Genomic DNA, 23,936 nt, shown 5'->3' with positions numbered 1-23,936 from the left:
CTATCTCTACCTGCAATGTCACCAAGTTCAGACCATAGCAGATGTCATTCTAGAACAGTATGTTGCCAGAGCAGTGGCACAAACACTAAGGTCAGCTCGTTGAGGTGAGGAACCTAACAGACGATGGTCTCCATCAAACATGTGCTATCAAGTCAGCAATCTTCTGGATGCAGACGAGTCACAATAACTTGTCTGAAGACATGATGACCAAACTTCACATCAGAAAATGAAGCAACGATGATATTTTGGCCCGTCCTGGATCATAAAGATCTTAAGCAAGGAGAACAATGGGGTCCTTATCAAATATTTATAGCTGAAATATGATTAGAACTAGTCTCACTTCTCGATATGCAACAGACGCAATATCAGTCCCCGACCCAAATGGGGCAATCCCCGAAATTGCCAGCGACATTACCTACTAAACCCTGCCCCGACTCAGAAACCCGCAGACATCCGAGAGCTGGAAGCAGAGGATGTGTAGGGGGGAGGGGGACTAGGGAGGACTAGGGAGTGTGAACTGAACCAAAATTGAAGCAACTAATACCCCCAGGTCTGGGTCCCTATAAGCAAAGCGTGGCAGCCTTGGGGCATCCGGGTGGGAACCAACCTAGCATGTTGCTGGAACCTAAACCTAGCATGCAGCGTGGATGCTGCCTGTACCCTAACAGTAATGTCATCAGAGAAGTACTGGAGAACAAGCAGAGAACACAACTCGCAAGACTGGGTCAAAGGTGTTGTTGACCATACAGGCAGCATGACGGAGGCAAAAGAGGTGACCCTGAGACAAGTGCACACAGCAACCTTCGAACCCGCACAAGCCGGGATGGAACTCGGAAGACGCATCCATACCTTGAGGTTACCTTGAGATGATTTCGGGGTTCAGCGATCCCGCGGACCGGTCGTCGACCAGGCCTCCTCTTTGCTGGACTGGTCAACCATGCTGTTGGACGTGGCTGCTCGCAGCCTGACATGAGTCACAGCCTGGTTGATAAGGTATCTTTGGAGGTGTTTGTTCGCTAGTTATGCCCCTTATGTGTAGTGGAAGAATGTTGAATAGTCTCTGGCCGCTGATGTTGATGGAGTCAACAGAGTACTCTCAGAGTACCTATTGCACCTCTGCTTTTCAATAGGGGTAATCTGCTCATTCAGTCATGCCTTCTGATCTCATGTGGTGTTATTTCTGTGTGCAGGTTTGGGACCAGCCCCTCTACTATTTTCCACATGAAAATTATTATGTATCTCTCCTGCCTGCGCTCAAGAGAATACAGATTTAGGCTCTTTAGAAGCCTAAAGTCCCAGTAGTTTAGATGTTTTACCGAGTGGATTCTAGCAGTAAAGGATCTCTGCACTCTCTCCATGTCAGCAATTTCTCCAGCTTTGAAAGGGGCTGCCATTGTGCAACAGTCCACCGAGCCCAAACATGGTTTTCTAGGGCCCTTAGGCTGACTGATACGGGAAGCCCGGGCAAGGTGTTGCTAACCGGTTAAGACCCAAAGCTAACAAGGGGGGAGATCAAAACACTGAAACCCCTGTGACATGTACAATCATGGGGGCCTAGCAGAGGGCCACCAAAAAATAGAAATGGAACTATAGCCACACCAGGACAAGGCAAGAAAACTAAAACAAAAGAAAATCCCTGTAAAAGTACGTCTTCAGAGAAAACAGGAACCTGCCACCGGGTAGGTAGGCAGGCTGCACAGCACCTTGATGCCCCAACCAGCATGACACCACTCCCTACCCAAGGCCAAACAAGGCTACAAAAACCCCAGCTGGCCCCAAGGGTTTGGTAAATGCCGAGCAGTAAAAACCCTTACGGAAATGGATTCCCAAAAGCACCAGGGAAGGGAACCCTAACACGCAAGGGCAGTACTCTCAGGGCGCCTAGGGAAGGATTCCTCTAAACGAATGTAGCCCCGGTACTCTCGAGGACACCTGACCACCACACGCAACAACACTGCAGAAGTCGTCACGAAGGCAAAACACCGCTTTTGGAAACCGAGGTCAGAGAAGATATCTGCCCCCAGACCATATTACCGAACTAACTGAAGTGCTGGATAGCAGGTGCGGAAAGGTCCGGTGCTCCCTCTCCCCCTCTTGCGGAGGGGAGGGCTGCACAGACGAGCGGAGCAGCAGTGGAGTGAGACGTATGTTTGTTTCCTTGGGATTGGAGAGAGCTCTGCCTCTCTTTTTGGTTTTTCATTTTAATTTTCTTACCATGTGGGGTTTGTTTTGTTATGCCTACCTTACTGAATGCCTAACCCCATTAAATGGCAGATAAGGAAAATCTCCAACCACAAGGGGGTTTTCCAGGGCCATTGCTCTCTGAAACCTCTCTGAGAGGACAGGTTCTGGCTCGTGATCCCCAGTAGGCTGAACTCCAAAGACTAATGTCCCGGTCTAATATATCACACATTAACCCGATAGCTCCAGAAAGCCAAAGGGGCTCCTCACAGAAAACACAGGTCACACTTATTTAACAGCATTGCTATTTTATCCCATCCCAGAGAGATGGGATAAAATGGCAATGAGGTTAATATCTTTTTACAGCCAAGTTCTGTTGATTTGGTAGATTTCCATCATGTGACAGACTGAACTTTAGATTTTGCTCCGTGAACCTTAGCAATGGAATGTGGAAAAAAAAGATATTAATGTTAATTCCTTCAATTTGGCACAGAATGAGTTTTGGAGATTCTATTGTATTATCAAAGACAAGACTCATTTAGCAATCTAGAGTAACCAGTGACACTGAAGATGGCATATCAATCTCTGCTCCATATGTATCATTACTTTCAACTGTCTTTTTTCACAAATTAGTCTTAACTTTTTAAAAAGCATAGTTAGACAAGCAGGACAACTCCATCATTCAAGTAAAATAAAAATATTTCTATTATATTATTATTTTGATATAAATGGTATAAGGGAATATCTTAAGATATAGTTCCATTAACATTAACAGTTAACCACTCACTCTGGAAATTTCTGGAAGTGTTACTTTCTCTTTCTTATAATAGCTCTTAGAACGTACCGTGAAATCTCTCCATGTTGAGGATTCATAAGAAGAAAGAGACGGAACTTAGGATGAGGTGCAACAGATGGAACAGCTCCATTTACCACACCTCTTTCACTCAAGGTTAGCACGCCACCAGGTTCCAGTAAAGCATTGAGTCTGTCTAGCACTGATGCTGAACATAAGTTCACTCCATCCACAAGCAGCCACTCACCATTACGCACCGCCTAAAATGCAACAAAAATCATCAAGTGTAAATGTTCATACCATTCATATTATTATTATTAAACAAAAAATACAAGTAGAAAAAATACAGTACTTTAGTATATTTTGTTGGCAAAAATTAGACAACTTACATTGACTAGAATGGAATCAACCCAGTGAAAGGTGCCACCTCCTGATAGGCCACCAGCTTCCTTCACACACTCTTGGAGTTTCTGGACATGACTGCATAATTCTACAACTTCCATGGATGCACCAGAAGACTCACAAGTACCACGAATTATTTCAAGACTCTTCTTTATATTCTGTTACAAACAAAAAAAATTATTATTTTCAATAAATTAAACAGAATTAAGATTCAATAAATTAAATATATTAGAGACAAGAATCTTCTTTCTGAAAAGAAAACAACATTGAGAATTTTTCTGGGAAACCACCCAGAAAGCCCATAAATTATGGGATCTGGACCTGGAAAACACCAAAGTGACAACACACATCCAGAGCACACCACATAAAGTCAGGTTTTTCATGCAAATAAAATACCTGACTTTAGGAGAGGACATTATGGCAACCTTAGAAAACTTTTTAGTGAGTATAATTGCACAGACTTGTTGCTAGGCAAGGAAGTGAATGAGATGTATGTCAGGTTTTGTGAAATATATGATAAAGGCACAAAAAAATTTATACTAAAACAGAGAAGCAGAACTAGGAAACAGGATTGGTTCAACAGAAAGTGCGAGAGGGCCAGAGACCAAAAGACACAAAAATGGAATCAATACAGGAAGAGGCCGAACCCCCAAACATACCAGCGATACAAAGATGCGAGAAACAACTACACGGCAGTGAGGAGAGAGGCAGAAAGAAATTTTGAAAAAGGGATTGCAGACAAATGTAAAACAGAACCAGGTCTGTTCTATAAATTCATAAACAACAAATTGCAGGTAAAGGATAATATTCAGAGGTTGAAAATGGGAAATAGGTTCATGGAAAATGAAAAGGAAATGTGTGAAACATTAAACGAAAAGTTCCAAAGTGTGTTTGTACAAAATAAAATCTTCAGGGAACCAGATACAATAAAAATTCCAGAGAACAACATAGAGCACATAGAGGTGTCTAGAGACGAAGTGGAAAAAATGCTCAAGGAGCTAAATAAGAACAAAGCAGTTGGTCCAGATGGAGTTTCACCTTGGGTTCTGAGAGAATGTGCACCTGAGCTCAGCATTCCTCTTCAACTGATTTTTCAGGCATCCCAGTATACAGGAGTTGTAGCTGATGTGTGGAAAAAGGCTAACATAGTTCCAATCTACAAAAGTGGAAGCAGGGAAGACCCCCTTAATTATAGACCGGTATCATTGACAAGTGTAATAGTCAAAATATTGGAAAAAATAATTAAAACTAAATGGGTAGAACACCTGGAGAGAAATGATATAATATCAGACAGACAGTATGGTTTTCGATCTGGAAGATCCTGTGTATCGAATTTACTCAGTTTCTATGATCGAGCAACAGAGATATTACAGGAAAGAGATGGTTGCGTTGACTGCATCTATCTGGACCTAAAAAAGGCTTTCGACAGAGTTCCACATAAGAGGTTGTTCTGGAAACTGGAAAATATTGGAGGAGTGACAGGTACGCTTCTAACATGAATGAAAAATTTTCTGACTGATAGAAAAATGAGGGCTGTGATCAGAGGCAATGTATCGGACTGGAGAAATGTCACAAGTGGAGTACCACAGGGTTCAGTTCTTGCACCAGTGATGTTTATTGTCTACATAAATGATCTACCAGTTGGTATACAGAATTATATGAACATGTTTGCTGACAATGCTAAGATAATATGAAGGATAAGAAACTTAGATGATTGTCATGCCCTTCAAGAAGACCTGGACAAAATAAGTACATGGAGCGCCACTTGGCAAATGGAATTTAATGTTAATAAATGCCATGTTATGGAATGTGGAATAGGAGAACATAGACCCCACACAACCTATATATTATGTGAGAAATCTTTAAAGAATTCTGATAAAGAAAGAGATCTAGGGGTGGTTCTAGATAGAAAACTATCACCTGAGGACCACATAAAGAATATTGTGCGAGGAGCCTATGCCACGCTTTCTAACTTCAGAATTGCTTTTAAATACATGGATGGCGATATACTAAAGAAATTGTTCACGACTTTTGTTAGGCCAAAGCTAGAATATGCAGCAGTTGTGTGGTGCCCATACCTTAAGAAGCACATCAACAAACTGGAAAAGGTGCAAAGACATGCTACTAAGTGGCTCCCAGAACTGAAGGGCAAGAGCTACGAGGAGAGGTTAGAGGCATTAAATATGCCAAAACTAGAAGACAGAAGAAAAAGAGGTGATATGATCACTACATACAAAATAGTAACAGGAATTGATAAAATCGATAGGGAAGATTTCCTGAGACCTGGAACTTCAAGAACAAGAGGTCATAGATATAAACTAGCTAAACACAGATGCCGAAGAAATATAAGAAAATTCACTTTCGCAAACAGTGTGGTAGATGGATGGAACAAGTTAGGGGAGAAGGTGGTGGAGGCCAAGACCGTCAGTAGTTTCAAAGCGTTATATGACAAAGAGTGCTGGGAAGACGGGACACCATGAGCGTAGCTCTCATCCTGTAACTACACTTAGGTAATTACATAGAACCCTGGAAATACAAACCATAACTGTCTCTATTTTCAGCTTGTTACAACTTGTAATAAAGCTGTTACATCTTGGTTTAGCGTGTTTATGACCTATTAGAACGTTGTTACAACTTGCTATTGTTATAACTGGTTAGGTTTAAAACTTGTTCAAAGGTTGTACCAACGTCGTAGTTTCCGTGTGTGTTTGGCGGGAAAATGCCATATATAATATTTGTATATTGAAGTCAGGCGAATGAGTGTGTCAAAAGAGGATAGAGGATTGAAAGCAGAACACCCATAGAAACGAGACCCAACTCCTTGAGACGGGGGGGCTCAGCCTAAGCAGAGACCAAGTGATGTGACACATTGCAGGCCTCAGGGTGAAAGGGAACAACAACCCAATAGGCAGTGGAAGCAGTAACCATATCACAAGACTGAGGTACATTTCTCAAGCTTGCATCCTGCAAAATCAGGCTCAGTTGGCTGGTCCATCCTGAACCCCCCAACAAAGACAACACAGACCCTGAAGGAAGAAACAAATACACATCCCTCTTTGTTCAGATCACTGCTCTTTCTTACAGGTGACTTTCAGTTAGTATTATTATTATTCTATGCTGTCCTTCTGTTTCTTCTGTCCTGATTACTGCATCTTCTCACCAAAAAAAAAGGGGACAGGATGGGGTGGGGGTGATTGGGGGGGGGATTGGGGGGGGGTGATGAAAATACACCATTGACTATATGAAAAGCAAAAATTTTTATGTATGCTTACCTTATGGGAAATAGTCTTGGTGCCTGTTTTCACTTTAATGGCTACGACTGTCTCAAGAAGAGCCATCAAGAGGTTACATTGGTGATGAAAGTGAGCCGTCTCCTCAGATGTTGTTCTTTTCATTTCTGGAGTGGGCCAAATGTAAAGTCAGGAACATATAGCTAAAATGTATAAATGGATCAACAGAACCCTAATCATTCCAATATCATGTGTCATGTAAAACAAATCCATAGAGAAAGTAATAATTTGTATTTGGTAATATGCTTCAATTACTAAACACAAAAAATATCTTTGGCAGTTCTGTTTGTATAAATCTATAAATCACATGAAATAAAGCAGCCAATCCGGTGGCCAGAGAACCTCATGACGTCATTCCTCAGAGTGCGCAGTAGCCGCCTTTTCTAGTCAGCCAGTGAGTTCCTCTCAGACCGAGCTAGAGGCAGGACGTACAGAACCTTGGTGTGCTGATATTTATTCTACCTCAAGTAATAAAGCCAAGAAGTACATGTGTGTTATTCCAAGACCCTAGGCAAGATCTACACAAAAGGAAGTAACAATACAAACAAAAAAGGAAAGAGGAAGGCATGATATGTGCACAGAGCACACTCCTGCTCACATGTGCACAGAGCACACACTCCTGATCACAAAATGAGCAAGTCATTCTGTAAAACTTCTGCCCATGCCCAGGTTCCTAATCAATTAATTAAATTAACTAATAGGCACAAAAAGCAAAACATACTCTCATTATGGGCAGAGACAAGCTTGTTCCATGCTAAAAGTATCTTCTTGACATGGATTTCTTCACCAATCAGGAGTGCTTCTCTAATAGCTGCCCATGCTGTACATCTAGCATCACTCACAATTTCAGCAAGTACACGCCCATAGTCCACCTGAGAAAACAATAAAAAAACAGCGTTGAATGTAATGAAACACCATTTTCTGGATGAGCACCAGAGGCTCTCTGGAGCTATCGGACTAATGTGTGGTATATTAGACTAGGGCATTAGTCTATGGAGTTAACTAAACTAAAAACTGAACTAAAACCCGAAAAGAGAGGCAGAACTCCCTCCAATCCCAAATAAACAAGCAAACGTCACACTCCACCACCACGACGTTCGTCCGCGCAGCGCTCCCCTCCCTGTGCCGGCTACCTAGCACTCCAGTTTGGAAGCTAAGCATTAAACAACGTGAAAAACTGCCAACCAGAGGAAGGGAAGGGTTGCCAGGGACCCACTGGGCTCACCCAAAAAATGGAGTTTAATTGATTAATTACAGTCAATGCTAGTTTTCTGTGGGGAAACGCTATGGCTCCCTGGAGCTACATACCCAAAGATAAGGAAACGAGGGACCTACCTGGGAGGAAGTTGACATATACTCCTCAACGCAAAGTCAAGATAACTGGCTGAAACTGGCTGCAACTCGACACAATGCTGGTTTTCTGTGGGGATACCCTACAGCTTCCTGGAGCTACATACCCAAAGATAAGGATAAGGACTTACCCCGGAAAAGGCCATCACATACTCCTCAATGCAAAGTCGAGACAACTGGCTGAAGCCTGCGACCCAAAGCAACACAGGAACGCCCAGGAGCAGGAATGTTATCCAAATAACGGGAGCCAGGACCCTTTCCGACCTCCATAAATCCCCGTGCCCGAAATATCAGCCCACGACATGTTGCCAAACACAGAAGACAACACAGCAAAATTCCTAACTTCATGGGCATGAGGATAGACTGCAGGTGCCAACTGGCGCCAAGGACGGAGTAAGTGCCGAGCAGCAAAAACCCCCACAGAATCGGTTCCCGAATGCACCAGGGAAGAGAACCCTAACACGCAAGGGTTGCACTCAAAGGGCGCTTAGGGAAGGATACCCCTAAGCACATGCAGCCCCGGCACTCTTGAGGACACCTGGCCATCACACACAACGACAGAGCAGAGGACACCACGAAGGCAAACGCTGCTCAGAAAGCGAGGCCAGGAGAAGCCGTCCGTCCCGGCTTGCATTAGCTCACGAACTGGAATGGCTGTGTCGTGAGCGCGGGGAATTTGGAGCCCCCCCACCCCCTAGGAGAGGGATGGGGAGGGGGGAGCTGTGCGGACGAGCGATGCGGCAATGGGGTGTGACGTTTGCTTGTTTCCTTGGAAATTGTGGTTCTACCTCTCTGTTCGACTTTTGGTTGTAATTTTCTTACCATGTGGAGTCTGTTTTGCTATGCCTACATTTCTGGGTGACTGCCTCATTCTTCACCAATGTCAATGGCAGATAAGGTTAATCCCCAACCACAGGGGGGATTTTCCAGGGCCATTGATTCACGTGCCTCTCCGAGGAGGCCATGTTTAAGCTAGTGATCCCTGATAGGCAGAACTCTATAGACTAATCCCCTGGTTTAATGATTCGCATATTAGCTCGACAGCTCCAGGGAGCTGAAGGGGCTCCCCACAGAAATAAAAAACAAAATAAATTCCTCTATATTTCCACAGATGCAGAGTGATTATTAACATTAAATTCATGCATTATTCTGTTATTTGGCAATTATTTAGGGTAGAGGTAACATCACTAAGTTACAGGTTCTCATATTTAGTCTCATTATTAAAATTCATGGTACAAATTCAAAATTAGAAGAAATATTGCTTAACATATGATTGTTTTATCAGCTATTCACCTGGGACAAGATACACGAAGCAGTTACGCAAGTACTTACAACTTGTACATCTTTCCTCAATCTTTGATTGCTTTGGTTACATTTATTATCGATTGCTTTGGTTACATTTATTAAACAGGTGACAAGTATGAAAACTTCCCAATACACTGTTGTTATTGTTATAAACAGCCTCCTGGTGCTTTGGAGATCATTAACTGTTTTTATAATTGTAAACAAAGCCAGCAAAGATTGAGAAAAGATGTACAGGTTTGTAAGCGCTTGCGTAGCTGCTTCGTGAATCTGGCCCCTGGTTAGTAAAGACAACCCTCATTGCTAGATACAGTATTACCGGAGAGCGAAAGGCCGAATGTAACGATTCTTGAATTATACGACAGGAATTATACGAATTAAGACAGGAAGAGCAAAACAGTGTTCAGGTCAATGGAATGGAAATAGGAAAATATTGCACTATGTTCTAAACATGTACTGTATTTACAAGACCATCGATTTAATTTTTTTTACCTTACAATTTCTTAAAATATCAAACTTGGAAAATCAATGGTTCAAAAATTCAACTTTAATAGTGTAGCCTCCCAAACATGCTATTGCAGCATTGCCAGATCAAGAGTCTATTTGGTTACTTTCCGTCCGTACTAACATTCATTCCAGACAAAAAATTATAAATCCCATTAGGAACATATTAAAAAAATATATTTATATGCTCTATGCATATTTAATTTAAATTGAATAAAGACTGATTTTGACTGTAATGACTTTATTAATATAACTCTTGTGATGTATATAACATGATGACAGTCAGTCAGCACTAGCTGGCTGGAGGACCAGCCTGCATTATTATAATGTAAATAACACTGATCTATAATATTAAGACTTGGGAACACACAAACCATCCATTTAGGGCACTTGGATAAAATATGCTTAGAAAATATATAAAATAAATAATAAATATAATTATTTCTGTTCTCATCAGATATACTTATTTCAGTCATCAGACACGGTTATTATAATCATCAGATACAATCATTATAATTGTCAGTCACAATAAACACAATTATCAGACAATCATTAGACAATTATCAGTCATCAAACAATTATTAAAGTTATTAGACAATTATCACAGTCATCACTACATAATTATCACAGACACAATTGTACAATTACCATGTTAATAGACTATTATCACAAGACACCAGACAAAATTATCTCACAATCATCAAACAATTATCACAGTCATCACCCCATAATTATCTCACAATCATATCCAATTATCATATTTATCAGGAAACTATCACATAGCCATTACCAGACAGTTATTACACAGTCATCACCAACACAGACTGTAAAAGACAGAGGAGTGGAATGAGAGTTGGAGAAATATTTGTTAACAAATATAAAGTACAACCTGCTGAAAGCCTCCAAGAAGTTCTGTAACATCCATATCTGAATTCACAGTGAAAGTAAGCAAGCGATGACCAGTCAGCCGCGCCAATAGTTTAACAAGTGATGTTTTCCCTCCTCCGGACTCGCCAACCTGTCGATAAAAAACATTGAAAATAAAATGATTAACAATTCTATTGAGAAATGATATCCAACATGCCTAAAAATAAAGATATTAAAATAAAGTAAAGACAATGAAGGCAAGGTTAAACTATATTAGTGTGTAAGAAGTTAATGTCTTAAAAATACATTACGAAATTACAATGCGCAGATCATCATTTATATATAAAGGTCAGTTCAAGAAACTTTCTGTTAGTAGGAGTTCTGCAATCAATTGAGCATTTTTGTAGCAAGAAACATACAAGTTAATTTTGGGTTACAATGATTCTCCTTTGAACAAATTTTAACCCTTAAACTGCGCATGGCGTATATATAAGCCCTGAGTAACATGTCCCATGGGGGGCATGGCGTATATATACGCCATAGGGTGCCAGGCCTGATTCAAATGGCCCGCGGCTACACGGGGTTCACAGTAGCTTCCTCAGGGCTCTTGTAAACAGATGCCATTTTAAAGAAAAATCGTGGGCAATATTCTCAGGTGTGAGAGGCACAGTACTGTTGGAGCAACCAAGGCCGGCGCACGCAGCATGAGCGAACAGCATTGCTGTTCAGCTTGTGACCACAGCATCGCCGAAAAATGTCAAAATAAATATATAATTGTTATTATTTAGCGATGACAATATTACAAATGACCCATGACTGTGATATAAATAACCAGGGTTGTGATAATAGCAGGATTGTTGTAATAATTAGCGCTGTGGGAGGAGTGATGCTGAGAGATGGAGGGAGACAGCATCGTTTACAGACTGTGTGACTAGCTGTTATTGTTTGCATTCACCATACCAGGTCAGTGGTTCTCTATGGTGAACACAAATGTAGATACTTATATATAATGTGTGTATTAGTGTAATAACAGCAAAAGGATTATGCTGGGAGGAGCCATATGGGTGACGGAGGTGACGTCGTCTGCACGATTTGTCTAGCTGTTTAGAGAGTGGCCACTATGGTTTTTGGGCGCACTACAAGCTTAGCTGTACAGTTGTGGTGAACAAAATATATACATACTTATATATAACGTCAGTATATAGTGTAATAACACCACAAATGGTATTATTGGGGAAGAAAGTTTAGTGCGTGTGTTGAGGGAGTGGCAGCAAGTGGCTGGCTAGTGTGTGGCGGTAACTCTTCGTTGCTTTTCGACTCTCAATACAAACTTAGTGGTTTGTTATGGTGATCAAAACATGCAGATACTTATATATAACCTGTGTATAGAGTGTAATAGCAGCAAAACAATATGTTTATTGTTTTATAAACATAATAATTGAATCACTAATATGCACATAATACTTTTGAGTATAGCGATTATTCACCACTTTTATTATATAAATATATTACAATACACACTATTGAATAATATTACTGCAAAAAAACTAAGAAAAAATCAATCGGAGACATTGAAACAATTAGGTAATAATATCTTTGTGGCAACTCCCATCTGTCAGCGCGGGTGACGCTGACCGGGTCTGACGACCGCTCTGTCAACGCCCACTTTTTGCCAGACTTCCTCGGTCAATTGCGCCCAAAATATGTCACCTACGATTTTTTTTTTTTTTTTTTCCGTGCTCAGGGGACACAAATTAACATGTTTAGAAGACGAAAAAAAAAATTTGAATTTAAAAATAAAATTTTGAATTTTTTTTTCTTGCGCACAGGGGTGTAAATGTCCCCAGGACCCCTGAGCAGTGTAAGGGTTAATGCCCACTCCTCACAGTAATTTCCAATTTCTGTAGGTAATGCTAAACTTGTCTTAACTTACAAGGTAAAGATTGGTGGATTGGAAAATCAAAATCAAGCACTGACAGCAAAACGAGCCTCCCAGGAATCATAACACCTCCGGCTTAGGTCGATCAAAGGTGCAAAGAGGGAGATAAATATCCTGTTGAAGGAAACATTGGGAGTGTGAAAGTGGCGGGATGACACAGCAGCCCTTGGTGCTCTGTAGGCACTGACAACCGAAATAATGTCATGACATGGCTATTCCTTTCCCAGATATATCTTGCTGTTAGATTTGTAACCTTTCAACTGTTGAACTGGTCTCCAGTTTGCCTACTCTAAACAGCAAAGAATGTCAGATTAATGAATACCAGAACTGTTTAAAGCATTCAGGAATGTGGACCAAAGAACAAAGGTTAAAAAAGCATAATTATTTAAAATATTTGATAAATCAAAGAAACCACTTTACACCAAGTCAAAAAGAGAGAAGATATAGCCATGGATGATTTGCTGGAGAATAATGGTGAAAATTTTACACAATACTAGTATGGAAAATGCAAAGAATGGGCATATGTCTCTTGGATTATCTTAACCTTATTTTTTAACACTACTCTCCTAATATTTGTCCTTACCAGTATAGACATCCAGTTCATATTGATACAATTTATTAGACTCTCCATAACAGGCAGTTGGTGGTGCAACACATAGAGGTCCTCACCATCATCATCTTCACTCTAAAAAAATTTACACAAGTACAGTATATAGTTTTGCCGATATGAGCAGAATAATATTTATCATAAACCTATCAAATTATGTATTCCCCAGTAATAGTTGTTACATAGCAAGAGTCAATGTATTGGATGAATTCCAAAGATCATATCAAAACTTAAAATACTCTACAACGGTTACTATTAATTAATGAAAATGAATATAAAAGCAACAAAATTAAACATACATAATCCCCATCTTGGTTCCTATTAAGCTTTGAGTGGCCAACTTGTACAGTTGTCCTGGTAATGTGGAATCTACCAGTGCTTCGATAACTTGGGTAATTTTCACCAAAAACAGAATCATATAAATCAAAAACATTTTTCTTGTCTCCGTCGGTCCTCATACGATCAGAATATATCAGTCCCACAAACTGCCCCGGGTTGTATGACTCCTTTGGTTGATATTTAATCATGATGTCACACCATCTGTAAAAGCCAAACCAGTAAAATACAATGTTATAGATTAGTACACACACACACATCTACACAATTTACTTGACAACTAGGAAAAGCCAGGCATTATCTAATGTACAGCAAATGTATTGTACATTGTTATGTACTTACTCAATGCTATGCAAAAATGTCTTTAGTAATTAATAGTCTGTATTTCCACCATTATTTTGTCTTTACTTCATTAACCTAACTGAAACCACTTGAAGCACGTGTTATTAAATCAATAATCATGCCAGTCTGAATTACTGAAGATTCGGATAGTGTTTCCCATCCAGGCTGCATCACATGGCAACCATAAAATCAAGACCATCATGTCATAGAAATAACAGTATGGTAGTTAAATTAATAAAGTTAAAATAAGAGTTAAAATGTAAGTAAAGGCAGGAAGCAAGACAAAAGTATTCAAACCAGTCATCAATAGTCAGTCATAAGTAATGAAGTCAAGCTTGCAGGAAAGCAGTCATATTTAGTCAGTAGATGAATCTAAGACAACAACAACACGCCAGTCAAACAATGGTTGACTGATGGTTTTGATTATAAAACAACTTTTGGAAATTAAATGTATTGCCTCAAAAGCAACTATAAATAAACACATTCAAACATGCAGGTTCCTGAACCACTATACCTTTGTTGGTTCACTTAGGAGATGTACGGCTCACAGCTGGAAGGATGCAAACTGAATGCATATTGAACAGGAAACAGTCAAAACCTACAATGCAGCTGACACTGTGAGGCCTAGGTAATACTGACTAGTAAAGCATAATCTAGAGCACTCATGTGTGTTTTGAAATGAGGTAGAAAAGTTGCACAAGGACTTACAGAAATAAAGAAGTCAGACCAGATAAGTCTCTCCTTAGGTTCTGAAAGAATGCACACTAGAGCAAAGCATTCACCAAATTATTTTTCAGATATCCTTTCAAAAAGGGAACCAAGCAGACATACTCAAAAAGGCATACCGAGTTCAAATCTAGAAAAATGGTAACAGAGAAGGCTCTCTAAGATATGGACTAGAATCAGTAACATGTTGGTAGTGAAACCAGTAGAGGAAAATAATTAAAACCAAATAGGTGGAATATCTCAAAAGAAATGACATAATGAACTGACAATATAGATTTTGAATTGGAAGGTCCTGTGTAAGAAATCTAATTAGCTTTTTATGAAAGCTAATTTGATGATTTTAAACATGATCTCCTGGGGAACAGGAGATCACATCCAGACACAGTAGAGTGGAAGAAACTCCAGGAGGAAGGTGTGGGTGGAAACACCAGGAGAGAACATCATCTCAAGGTCATTGTGGAACGCCAGATCGAGTAAGTACGGCTCTCTTGAACTAAAGCACCTTATCATTCATATATTCTTTGCCTGTTCAGGGAATATAGTTAGGAAAGTGTCTATTTAATTGTGTTAACATAAAAGTCATATATTTCCATGCGTCATTCCAGTGTGAATATCTTTCAACGACCTGAAATGCCCATGAATCGTGGGACCAGGCGTGAGCAATCAGGACAGGCCTCCCTCCTCAAATGGACGAAACGCGAAAGGGCCGACGCCCCTTACATGATGCCAACTTATAAGCAGAGCAATCACTGCACAGGCTGTGAAACTGGCCTACCACGATGGGAGGAAACCTGAGCCCTGGCACAACCCTTACGAAAAGACCACCCGCGGGCTCCCAGGAGAACCAGCAACTCTAGCATGGCACAAAAACTAGAAGAGGCCGCTTGCTGATACTGCACCACTGCAAACCCTGCAAGCAGCAAAGAACAAAAAGGCATAGAAAACCTAAGAGCCAAGGGCCCACGTGGATTCCACAGACTGACCAAACATTGCCTGTCGGCACATGAATTGAGAAGCAAAGAACAGACACCGACTCCTGCAGGATCGGCACAAACAGCTTCAATAAAGTAGCCTGCCGAGACCAGTGCACCAGACCCACCATCCTCCTCAAGCTAGTCCGAAGACAGCTCGAAAAGGGGAAGGAAACGCAAGACCAAAGCCAAATGGCCACAGGCGCGCAAGTCCTCAGCTACTAAGGCAGCCGAAAGGGAGGGAACCTGCCTGTGAAGCTGAACAAGGCCAACATCCCGAGGAAGGGCAGGGGCGAATAAACACGCATTGAGATGCTTAAACTCGCCCCCAGGTAAACCTGTACAACTGAAAGGGTCTCTTGACACTCAAGCGTGCAGGACCAACAGAACGTATGGCATGCTCCCAACGAAAAGATAGGGGAGGAGGAGGGGAGGGGGAGACTGAATTCGGACTGAATCTGAATTTTTTAATAGATGAGGTATACAATCCTCCCAGAGGCACAGAAACACTGAACCAATAACCTTAATGAGACAGAGTTCCAAAGGTTGAGATCGGGCTGCAAGCAAAGCACACAGAAACATGCACTGGCAGTGCTTTTAAGACTCTCTAAGAACTGGCGAGTAGAAGAGCCTCAACAGCCTCAACAGTTGGTCTTCACAATTAACACCAGGAAATTGAAGAGATGGAATTGGCTAAAGAGGACTGAAGGTTCAGACACTCATTCTAAATGGCACCACACCATGAAGTGAATACTATAGCAGGTTGACCCCTTCTGTGGAGATCAAGTCTCTAGAGCCCACCAATCAAAACTTGACACTATTGTTCTTGTAACAAACTAGGCTGGTTGTAAGAATTTTCCAGAATGTTTTATCTACAAGGGAGAATGGGAAGCTGGACCCGCGTGGTGACCCGGGACCTGACCCCAGGGAATTCGCGGTGAAAATAATTGACGCCTTATTCATAGTTTCGTATAATGAATCATCCTATAGTATTCAGTAATTTAGAGAAAATACATCTTTATTCAGGTTGCATTCAAATTGTATTATATAGTTGTAATATCAAGAGTATTCTAATTATTGAATTAAGTCACCATCAGTGACGTCACGAATCGGATCCAAGTTGTAAGGCGGAGTGACCGGCGGTCATAGGTCATCAGAGTTGACATGTCCACTATTTCTCAAAGGTCAAATAGCCATGTGGGGATCGGGAATAGCTCTCCCTTAAGATGCTTGTGTAATTTAACTTCAGATAAAATAATTCAACCAATCTGGATCAATTAAGTACAACAGAGGTTAATTGTTATAACTTAAACCATGCTAAGTAACTTGGTAAGCTATGCGGAACAATACAATGCTCTAGTCTGGGGAAGATCAGAGAGAGGAGAGATCAGTGTGGTTTGAGAAACAACTCGGGCAGGTGGCCTTACCATCATCGGCCTCCCGACAGCACGAACATCTAGCTGGTCGCCCAAGGTAGAGTTGCTTTATGAGTTCTTATAGGGATAGCCCATTCATTGCCAAGTAGGGAGTGGTAGATTGATAGGGAGTGATAACCATTTAGATTTTGTTTTAGTTTTTCTTTTAATAAATTAATAGCTAGTAAAATTGCATTTTCATTATTTCCATGTGTTTGTTATATGTATATTAAATTGTCCCGGTCACATGGTCCACACGAGGCAGAGTTGAATTGGGGGCCGATTCTAACATCGAATCGGAATTCATCATTCCCGTTTAATTAATTCCACACTCAAGTTTCCAAGGTTATAAACTACTAGTGGGGATCAAGCCCCAAGGTTGATTAATTAGCATGATCGATCCAGGCCTCGATCATTGCTCTGTGTTACTGGTCTGGTGGTGGTGGCGGAGGCGACTCTAGGGTTTTGCTCGAAGCCTATGTCACATCATACAGGTTGTAGAATCCTAAGTCGGTCAATCGTCTTAGGACCACGTGGCGTGGAGTCGGCTTTAGTAAAAGTTTTGGAGTCCCTTGTAGAGAATAAAAAGTAAGAATACGGGTAGAGGGGGAAAAGGTAGGAAAGATCATTCGAGAACACCCTCCCCGTGTTACATTCTGCTGGCACTAAAATACATCACCCATATTTTGGCAGTAAATGTTCCACCATCCACATGAACATCAGAGCCCTCAACCTTACATAACAAGTCTGCAAACTACATATCAGCACATGTCCATGGACTTGTGTTCCCCACCTGGATCACTCCCAATGTGAACAAAATCAGAGAAGACTTTGATATTGGTAATACTGCTAGAATCCACTCAGTAAAACATCTAAACTATTGAGACCAACTAAAATACCTAAATAGGTATTCACTAGATCAAGGGGGAAAAAGATAATTAATAATTTATACTGTACGTGGAAAATATTAGAAGGGCTGGTCCCAAATCTGCCCACAGAAACAACATCACAGGAGACAAGAAGGTATGGCAGGATGTGAGAATACCCCTGTTGAAAAGCAGAGGTGTAAAAGGTACTCTGAAAAGAGTACTTTCAGAGTACTTTCTCTGATCAACATCAGACACCCGAGACTGTTTAACACGCTTCCACTACACATAAAGGACATAAATGGCCGACCTCTCACAGTGTTCAAGAGAGAACTTCATAAACACCTCTAAAGGATCAAATCCAAAAGGGCCGTGACGAGGATTCGAACCTGCGTCCTCCAAAGGATACCTGATCAACCAGGCTGTGAACAGCCACATCCAACAGCCTGGTTGATCAGTCCAACAACCAGGAGACCTGGTCGGGGACCGGGCCATGGGGACGTTGAGCCTCAAATCATAGCAAAGTAAAGTAAGGCTAAGCATTTTTTTTTTGCACCTATTACTTTTGTATACACACATCTTTTTTGTTATATTTGCACACAGGCATGATGAAAAATTTGTTGTTATCCACTTTTTGAGGGTTAAAGTTTCAAGTCAATACTTTAAGGTATTTGAGATACTAAACAAAAATTAACTGTCAAAAATTAAATACAAAAATATATATCGCAAAATCATAACTATCTAATAGTCCTACCTATGGGGCAAGCAAAATTATATTAAATTTGACTAATTTTAGACCCTTCAGTTTGTTGATTCACTTTAAGAAATGGGAAAACAGAATTAGGACATTATTTGTCTCGGTCAATATTTACAAAAAAAACAGCGTTGAATGTAATGAAATGCCATTTTCTGGGTGAGACCCGGAGGCTCCCCGGAGCTTACTAGGCTGATATGCTAATGTAAGACTTTGGCATCAGTCATGTGTATCGAGTTCTGAAGGTCTACCGGGGACCACGAGCCAGAACCTGGACCCCTCAGAGAGGCAAGGGGAGCATGGCCTATAGAAACCTCCGTGTGATTGGAAGCATTCTATGTCTGCCATCGACCAGGTCAGGCACCCAGACCTACTATTGCAACCAAAAGCCAAACAAGTGGATAGAACTCCACGAAAAGAAACGAGTAAATGATCATGACGTCATACGCTGCCGTGCCGCTATCTGCGCAGCTGCCCCCTCCCTGGAAGGGGAAAGGGGGAGCCCCAGAACCCCTCATGCCGGCTATCCACCTGTCAGTTCTGAGGCTGGATGTCAAAACACACGAAAAATACGCCGACCAGGGGGAGGGAGAAATGCCGGGGAGCCTCCGGGTCTCACCCAGAAAATCAAAACGCAGCTACCAAAGAAGGGACAAAAGAAAAGGAAGGACCACCAAAAACCCCACACTGCTGCCAAGAAGAAGCATGTAGGTGGGACACCATCAACAAAGCCACTAGACCACCAACAGAAGGTGAGAGACTCGAGGCGAAGCCGATCCGGCCCCGCCGTGGGCCAATCGAGCCTAGGAAGATCTCTGGTGCAACCACGGAGCCAGCAGAACCACAAACCCAAGCCAGCAAAGGAGGAGATGGAACGTCTGCCGTACAGAAAAACATCCCAACGTTGGCGAGCCTGCCAGAAGATCGAAGACGACAGTCCCGATGCGCGATTCAAGAGAAGGGAAACCGAGAGACAGTGAAAACGCCAACAAGCCGGGTAAGCCAGGAAACCAGGAACCCACATCTGGCAATAGGAGAGCCAAAAGGCACAAAGAAAACATACAACCATGTGTAGGATAAAAGGAGAAAATGGAAAACACAAGAAAAGACCAGAAGAAAAGCCCCAGCACCAACGGTCAGGGACAAGAGCGTAGAAGGAAGATAAGGAATGAAGAAGGCAAGTAGCAAAACGGGAATGAAAGGGACACGACCAACACACACAGCCGCTGGTCACGTTCCAACAAACCAACACAGTTGTGTGACACGTCACAACACAAGACGAAAAGGGAAAAAGGTGCAAAGATACGCCGCCAAACCAGTACCCGAACCAAGGAGTACGAGCTACGAGGATATGATCACCACATTTAATTAAGATTCCCAAAGGAAGTAATAAGGTAGAGAAAGACTGACTATGGGACCCCAGGGACACATGCACCAGGGAACACCAGTGGAATGAGAGCCCAAACAAGCCCAAGAGACATAGAAAAGAAGGATTGCAGCGTCAGAGTAGTAGACAAGCGGAGCGCATGAGGAAGCGACGTGGTGGAGGATGACACCACACACAGCTTCAAGCGCAGATAAGACCTGTTCATGAGCCCAGGACATGGGCTCATGAACCTGCACATGAGCGAATGACAGGTGAGAAACGGGACCAAAAACCCAGAGCTCAACTACCGCAAACACAACTAGGGAAGGACTACTACGCAAGTACCATACAGAGAATCCAATGTCTATGGAGGGGCTAAGCCAGGCACTGCAAGACGTGCAAGGAATGAGTGACCCACAGAAACCACGAAAAATAGGGCCGTGACGCCCCTTGCAACCATTAACCCAGATGAACAAGTAAGGCTTCAGGAAGAAGCACAGAAGGGCCAAACAAAAACCCACGACCAATCCCCAACACGCATACACAGCATGAAAACTGCAGCAAAATGTCATCTCAGAACATCCAGACAAGAACACTTACCCCATAACACATACCCTCCACCATTGTACCTCGTAACCTGGTGGAGGACCGAGTCCCTATCTGGACTCAAGCATGGGCTGGACATGCATAAGAGTGGGACTGGATGGGTATAAATGGGAGCTGCCTCGTATGGCCCAATAGGCCTGCTGCAGTCACCTGTGCTCTGATGTTCGTATAACCGTATTCAAAAACACCAACTAGCGCCTGGCTGAAGAGAAGCCAGACCACATAAACTCACCTGCAGAACGTTGGCACGAACGTGTCACGACACAACGTAGCCGAGAAGATTCCGAGAGCACCACCAGTTGAAGAAGGCAGTGCCACACATGCAGTAGAAGAGTAGGGTAGAGGCGAAGGAGCCGACCCACACCCATACGCAGGGAAAACCCAGCGTCCTTTCCCATAACAGCAATCCAGAACACCCCCAGGAGCTACATGGCACGGACTGGAGAGGTGAAGCACCCGAGAGAAAAAGGGATGCAAAACCTCAGCTCACGTGCACACCGCTCGTATCAAAAACAACCATGGCGCATGCGCAGCAGGGATACCAGACGTGGGTCGCCAGAAGTCAGGAGCTCAACAAAGAAACCACGAATGTGACTAGAAAAAGAGACAAAGCAGAGTTGTTAACGACCGAATCCCATATGAGAGTAGACAGGGCAGCCGCTAATCGTAGTCGAAAAGAGCAGGAAGGACCGAAAAGTAACATAGCACAGCTTCCCATTTGGGCTACAAGGAGCCCAATCTGGCAACCCTGTCCAGTGCAGGACAGTGCATGGAGAGAAGAGACAAACACGAAAGAACAAAACAGGACCGAAAACCGAGAAGCTTGGAGAAGGACCAACAAGCCCCAGACAGGACCGGAAGACGACAGATGTTCCAAGAATACAGGAAGAATCAAAACCTTTCCGATCCTTCTAGAACAAAAAGCAAGCGTGAAGAACGAAGGCACAGAAAGTCGCACTAGAGACCAAAAGTCATGCAGATCCCCGAGAAGAGGGGAACATGACAGTGAAGGTCTGTCCCAAGAAGAACGGTGGAGAAACGTACCCACCGACAGGACGGACCCGACGGATCCAAAGGACAAGGCACCGATCCCAGGGAGGGGCCGACTCCCAAAATCATGCACGGAGAGGGGAGAGGGGGAACCACCAGAAGAAGGAATAGTACTCAGTACACAGAGATTAAGAAACAAGGCAGACCAACAAGAAGAAAAAGACAACCCCGCAAGAGGACAACGTACCCAGGCAGAACAGAGCCGGCCGCTATGATTGGTGAAAGCAAGCTGCACAGTACCCTGCGCCCCACCAGTGCAAACTGCCCCCGTACCCCAACCCGAACAAGGGAGACAGAACATCCTTGCACAAAAAGGGCGGCCGAAAACCAAGCAGTAAATGGCCTAGCAGGTGCAGAACCCAAGGAACTTGTGGAAGGTAACCCCAAGCCCTATGGGCAGTATATACAGGGCATCTAGAAAAGGAAACCCTAGGTGCATGCAGCCCGAATACTGGAGAATCACTCCTGGCTCACGCGCCACCTAGAAGACAGTCACCACACACTAGGTACAGTGCTGAAACAACCACCAGAGTCAGAGCACACGACCGTTGCCTCTAGCATCAGCCTAAGAACTAACGGGTAGATAGCCGGCATGTGGAGCTCTGGGGCTTCCCCCTTCCGGGAAGAAGGAGCTGTGCAGACAGCGGCGCAACGACGTGAGGCGTCATGATCGTTTGCTCTTTCTTGCTCGTTCTATCCTCTTGTTCGGCTTTTGGTAGCAATAATTTCACCAGAATAGGGGCTTGTTTTGGGATGCTTACCATTCTGGGTGCCTGACCCGGTCGATGGCAGACATAGAATGCTTCCAACTACATGGGGGTTTCTATAGGTCTTTGCTCCCCATGCCTCTCAGGGGGCCAGTTTCTGGCTCGTGGTCCCTGGTAGGCCTATAAAACTCCATACACATGACTGATGTCAAAGTCTGACATTAGCATATCAGCCTAGTAAGCTCCAGGGAACCAACAGGGCTCCCCCCAGAAAAGAAAAGAAGATTAAATTATAATGTAAACCAAGATTACCTGAACATATCACGTAGGTTTAGCTCCCATGGTCCACCTCGAATGCCCCATAACCCTTGGTCCAGAATTTCTGATGTGATAGACTGATTGAACTCGACCATCTTTGAAACAATTTCATAAGGCAGATCTGCATACATCATGCTCAGAATGAACTCTAAATCAGCAGATGACAGGGCCTCTATATGTACCTTTATATAAAAGAAATTCAAAATGCATTACATTTCTTAAAAAAAAAGCATTACAAAATCAATGAAGAATATATAAATCGTCTTAGGTTGAATAAGATTAACATCAAGCAACAAGCAATGAATGTATTAAATGCTATTTTCTGGTTGGCTACCAGTGACACTCTGAGCCTAACTCTGGTACCAACGAACCTAAGCCCAAGACACCAGGCCTCCAAGGCCCTTTCGTACCTTGCCGGAAGACACAACAGGAATCTTGCTCATTCAACGAGGTGAGATCAACCATAAAACGGGAGGAACTTACCTTAAAGCACAGGTACAACAAAATAAGTGAATACGTTAAGGAAATTAGGCACCCTCTCAGCAAACAAGTCAAAAGATGGGTTCCATGGGGGGTAGATACCCTGACAGTGATGCACCTGCTTGCCACCACTTGGAAGGTCAGATCACCAGAGGTCCCACCCTGGGACTTCTGGGAGGGAAATATGAAAAACTCTGTTATGTTGAGATGATTTCGGGGCTTAGTGTTCCCCCACGGGGTGGTCCTCGACCAGGCCTCCTTTTTGTTACACACCCCCCAGGAAGCAGCCCATAGTAGCTGTCTAACTCCCAGGTACCTATTTACTGCTAGTTAACAGGGGCACCAGGGTGGTTACCTTGAGGTTACCTTGAGGTGCTTCCTGGGCTTAGCGTCCCCGCAGCTCGGTCGTCGACCAGGCCTCCTGGTTGCTGGACTGATCAACCAGGCTGTTGGACACGGCTGCTCGCAGCCTGACGTATGAGTCACAGCCAGGTTGATCAGGTATCCTTTGGAGGTGCTTATCCAGTTCTCTCTTGAACACTGTAAGGGGTCGGCCAGTTATACCCCTTATGTGTAGTGGAAGCGTGTTGAACAGTCTCGGGCCTCTGATGTTGATAGAGTTCTCTCTCAGAGTACCTGTTGCACCTTGGGTGAAAGAAACATTTTGTCCATTTGTCTTTGCCTCCACCTGGGATTGAACCCGGAACCTCAGGACTACGAATCCGAAGTGCTGTCCACCCAGCTGTTAAGCGCCCGGCAGGTAC

General features: G+C 42.9%; 1 protein-coding gene across 1 annotated transcript in view; it reads right to left on the bottom strand.

Annotated features, from left to right (window-relative positions):
• Positions 1–23,936, bottom strand: part of LOC123775306 (midasin-like) — a 139,489-nt gene that overhangs the window by 36,877 nt on the left and 78,676 nt on the right. Inside the window, exons 18-25 of the mRNA XM_069311863.1 lie at positions 22,687–22,874; positions 13,535–13,775; positions 13,212–13,313; positions 10,712–10,840; positions 7,388–7,538; positions 6,649–6,773; positions 3,364–3,534; positions 3,026–3,234 (exon numbers count right to left, since the gene is read on the bottom strand). Coding sequence (XP_069167964.1) covers positions 3,026–3,234; positions 3,364–3,534; positions 6,649–6,773; positions 7,388–7,538; positions 10,712–10,840; positions 13,212–13,313; positions 13,535–13,775; positions 22,687–22,874 — 1,316 coding nt within the window. The remainder of the gene's footprint in view (positions 1–3,025; positions 3,235–3,363; positions 3,535–6,648; positions 6,774–7,387; positions 7,539–10,711; positions 10,841–13,211; positions 13,314–13,534; positions 13,776–22,686; positions 22,875–23,936) is intronic.

This window comes from Procambarus clarkii, chromosome 70 (assembly GCF_040958095.1).
Source record: "Procambarus clarkii isolate CNS0578487 chromosome 70, FALCON_Pclarkii_2.0, whole genome shotgun sequence".
NCBI lineage: Eukaryota > Metazoa > Arthropoda > Malacostraca > Decapoda > Cambaridae > Procambarus > Procambarus clarkii.
Note: the sequence above shows the minus strand (reverse complement) of the source record. Positions and strands in the feature narration are given on the sequence as shown.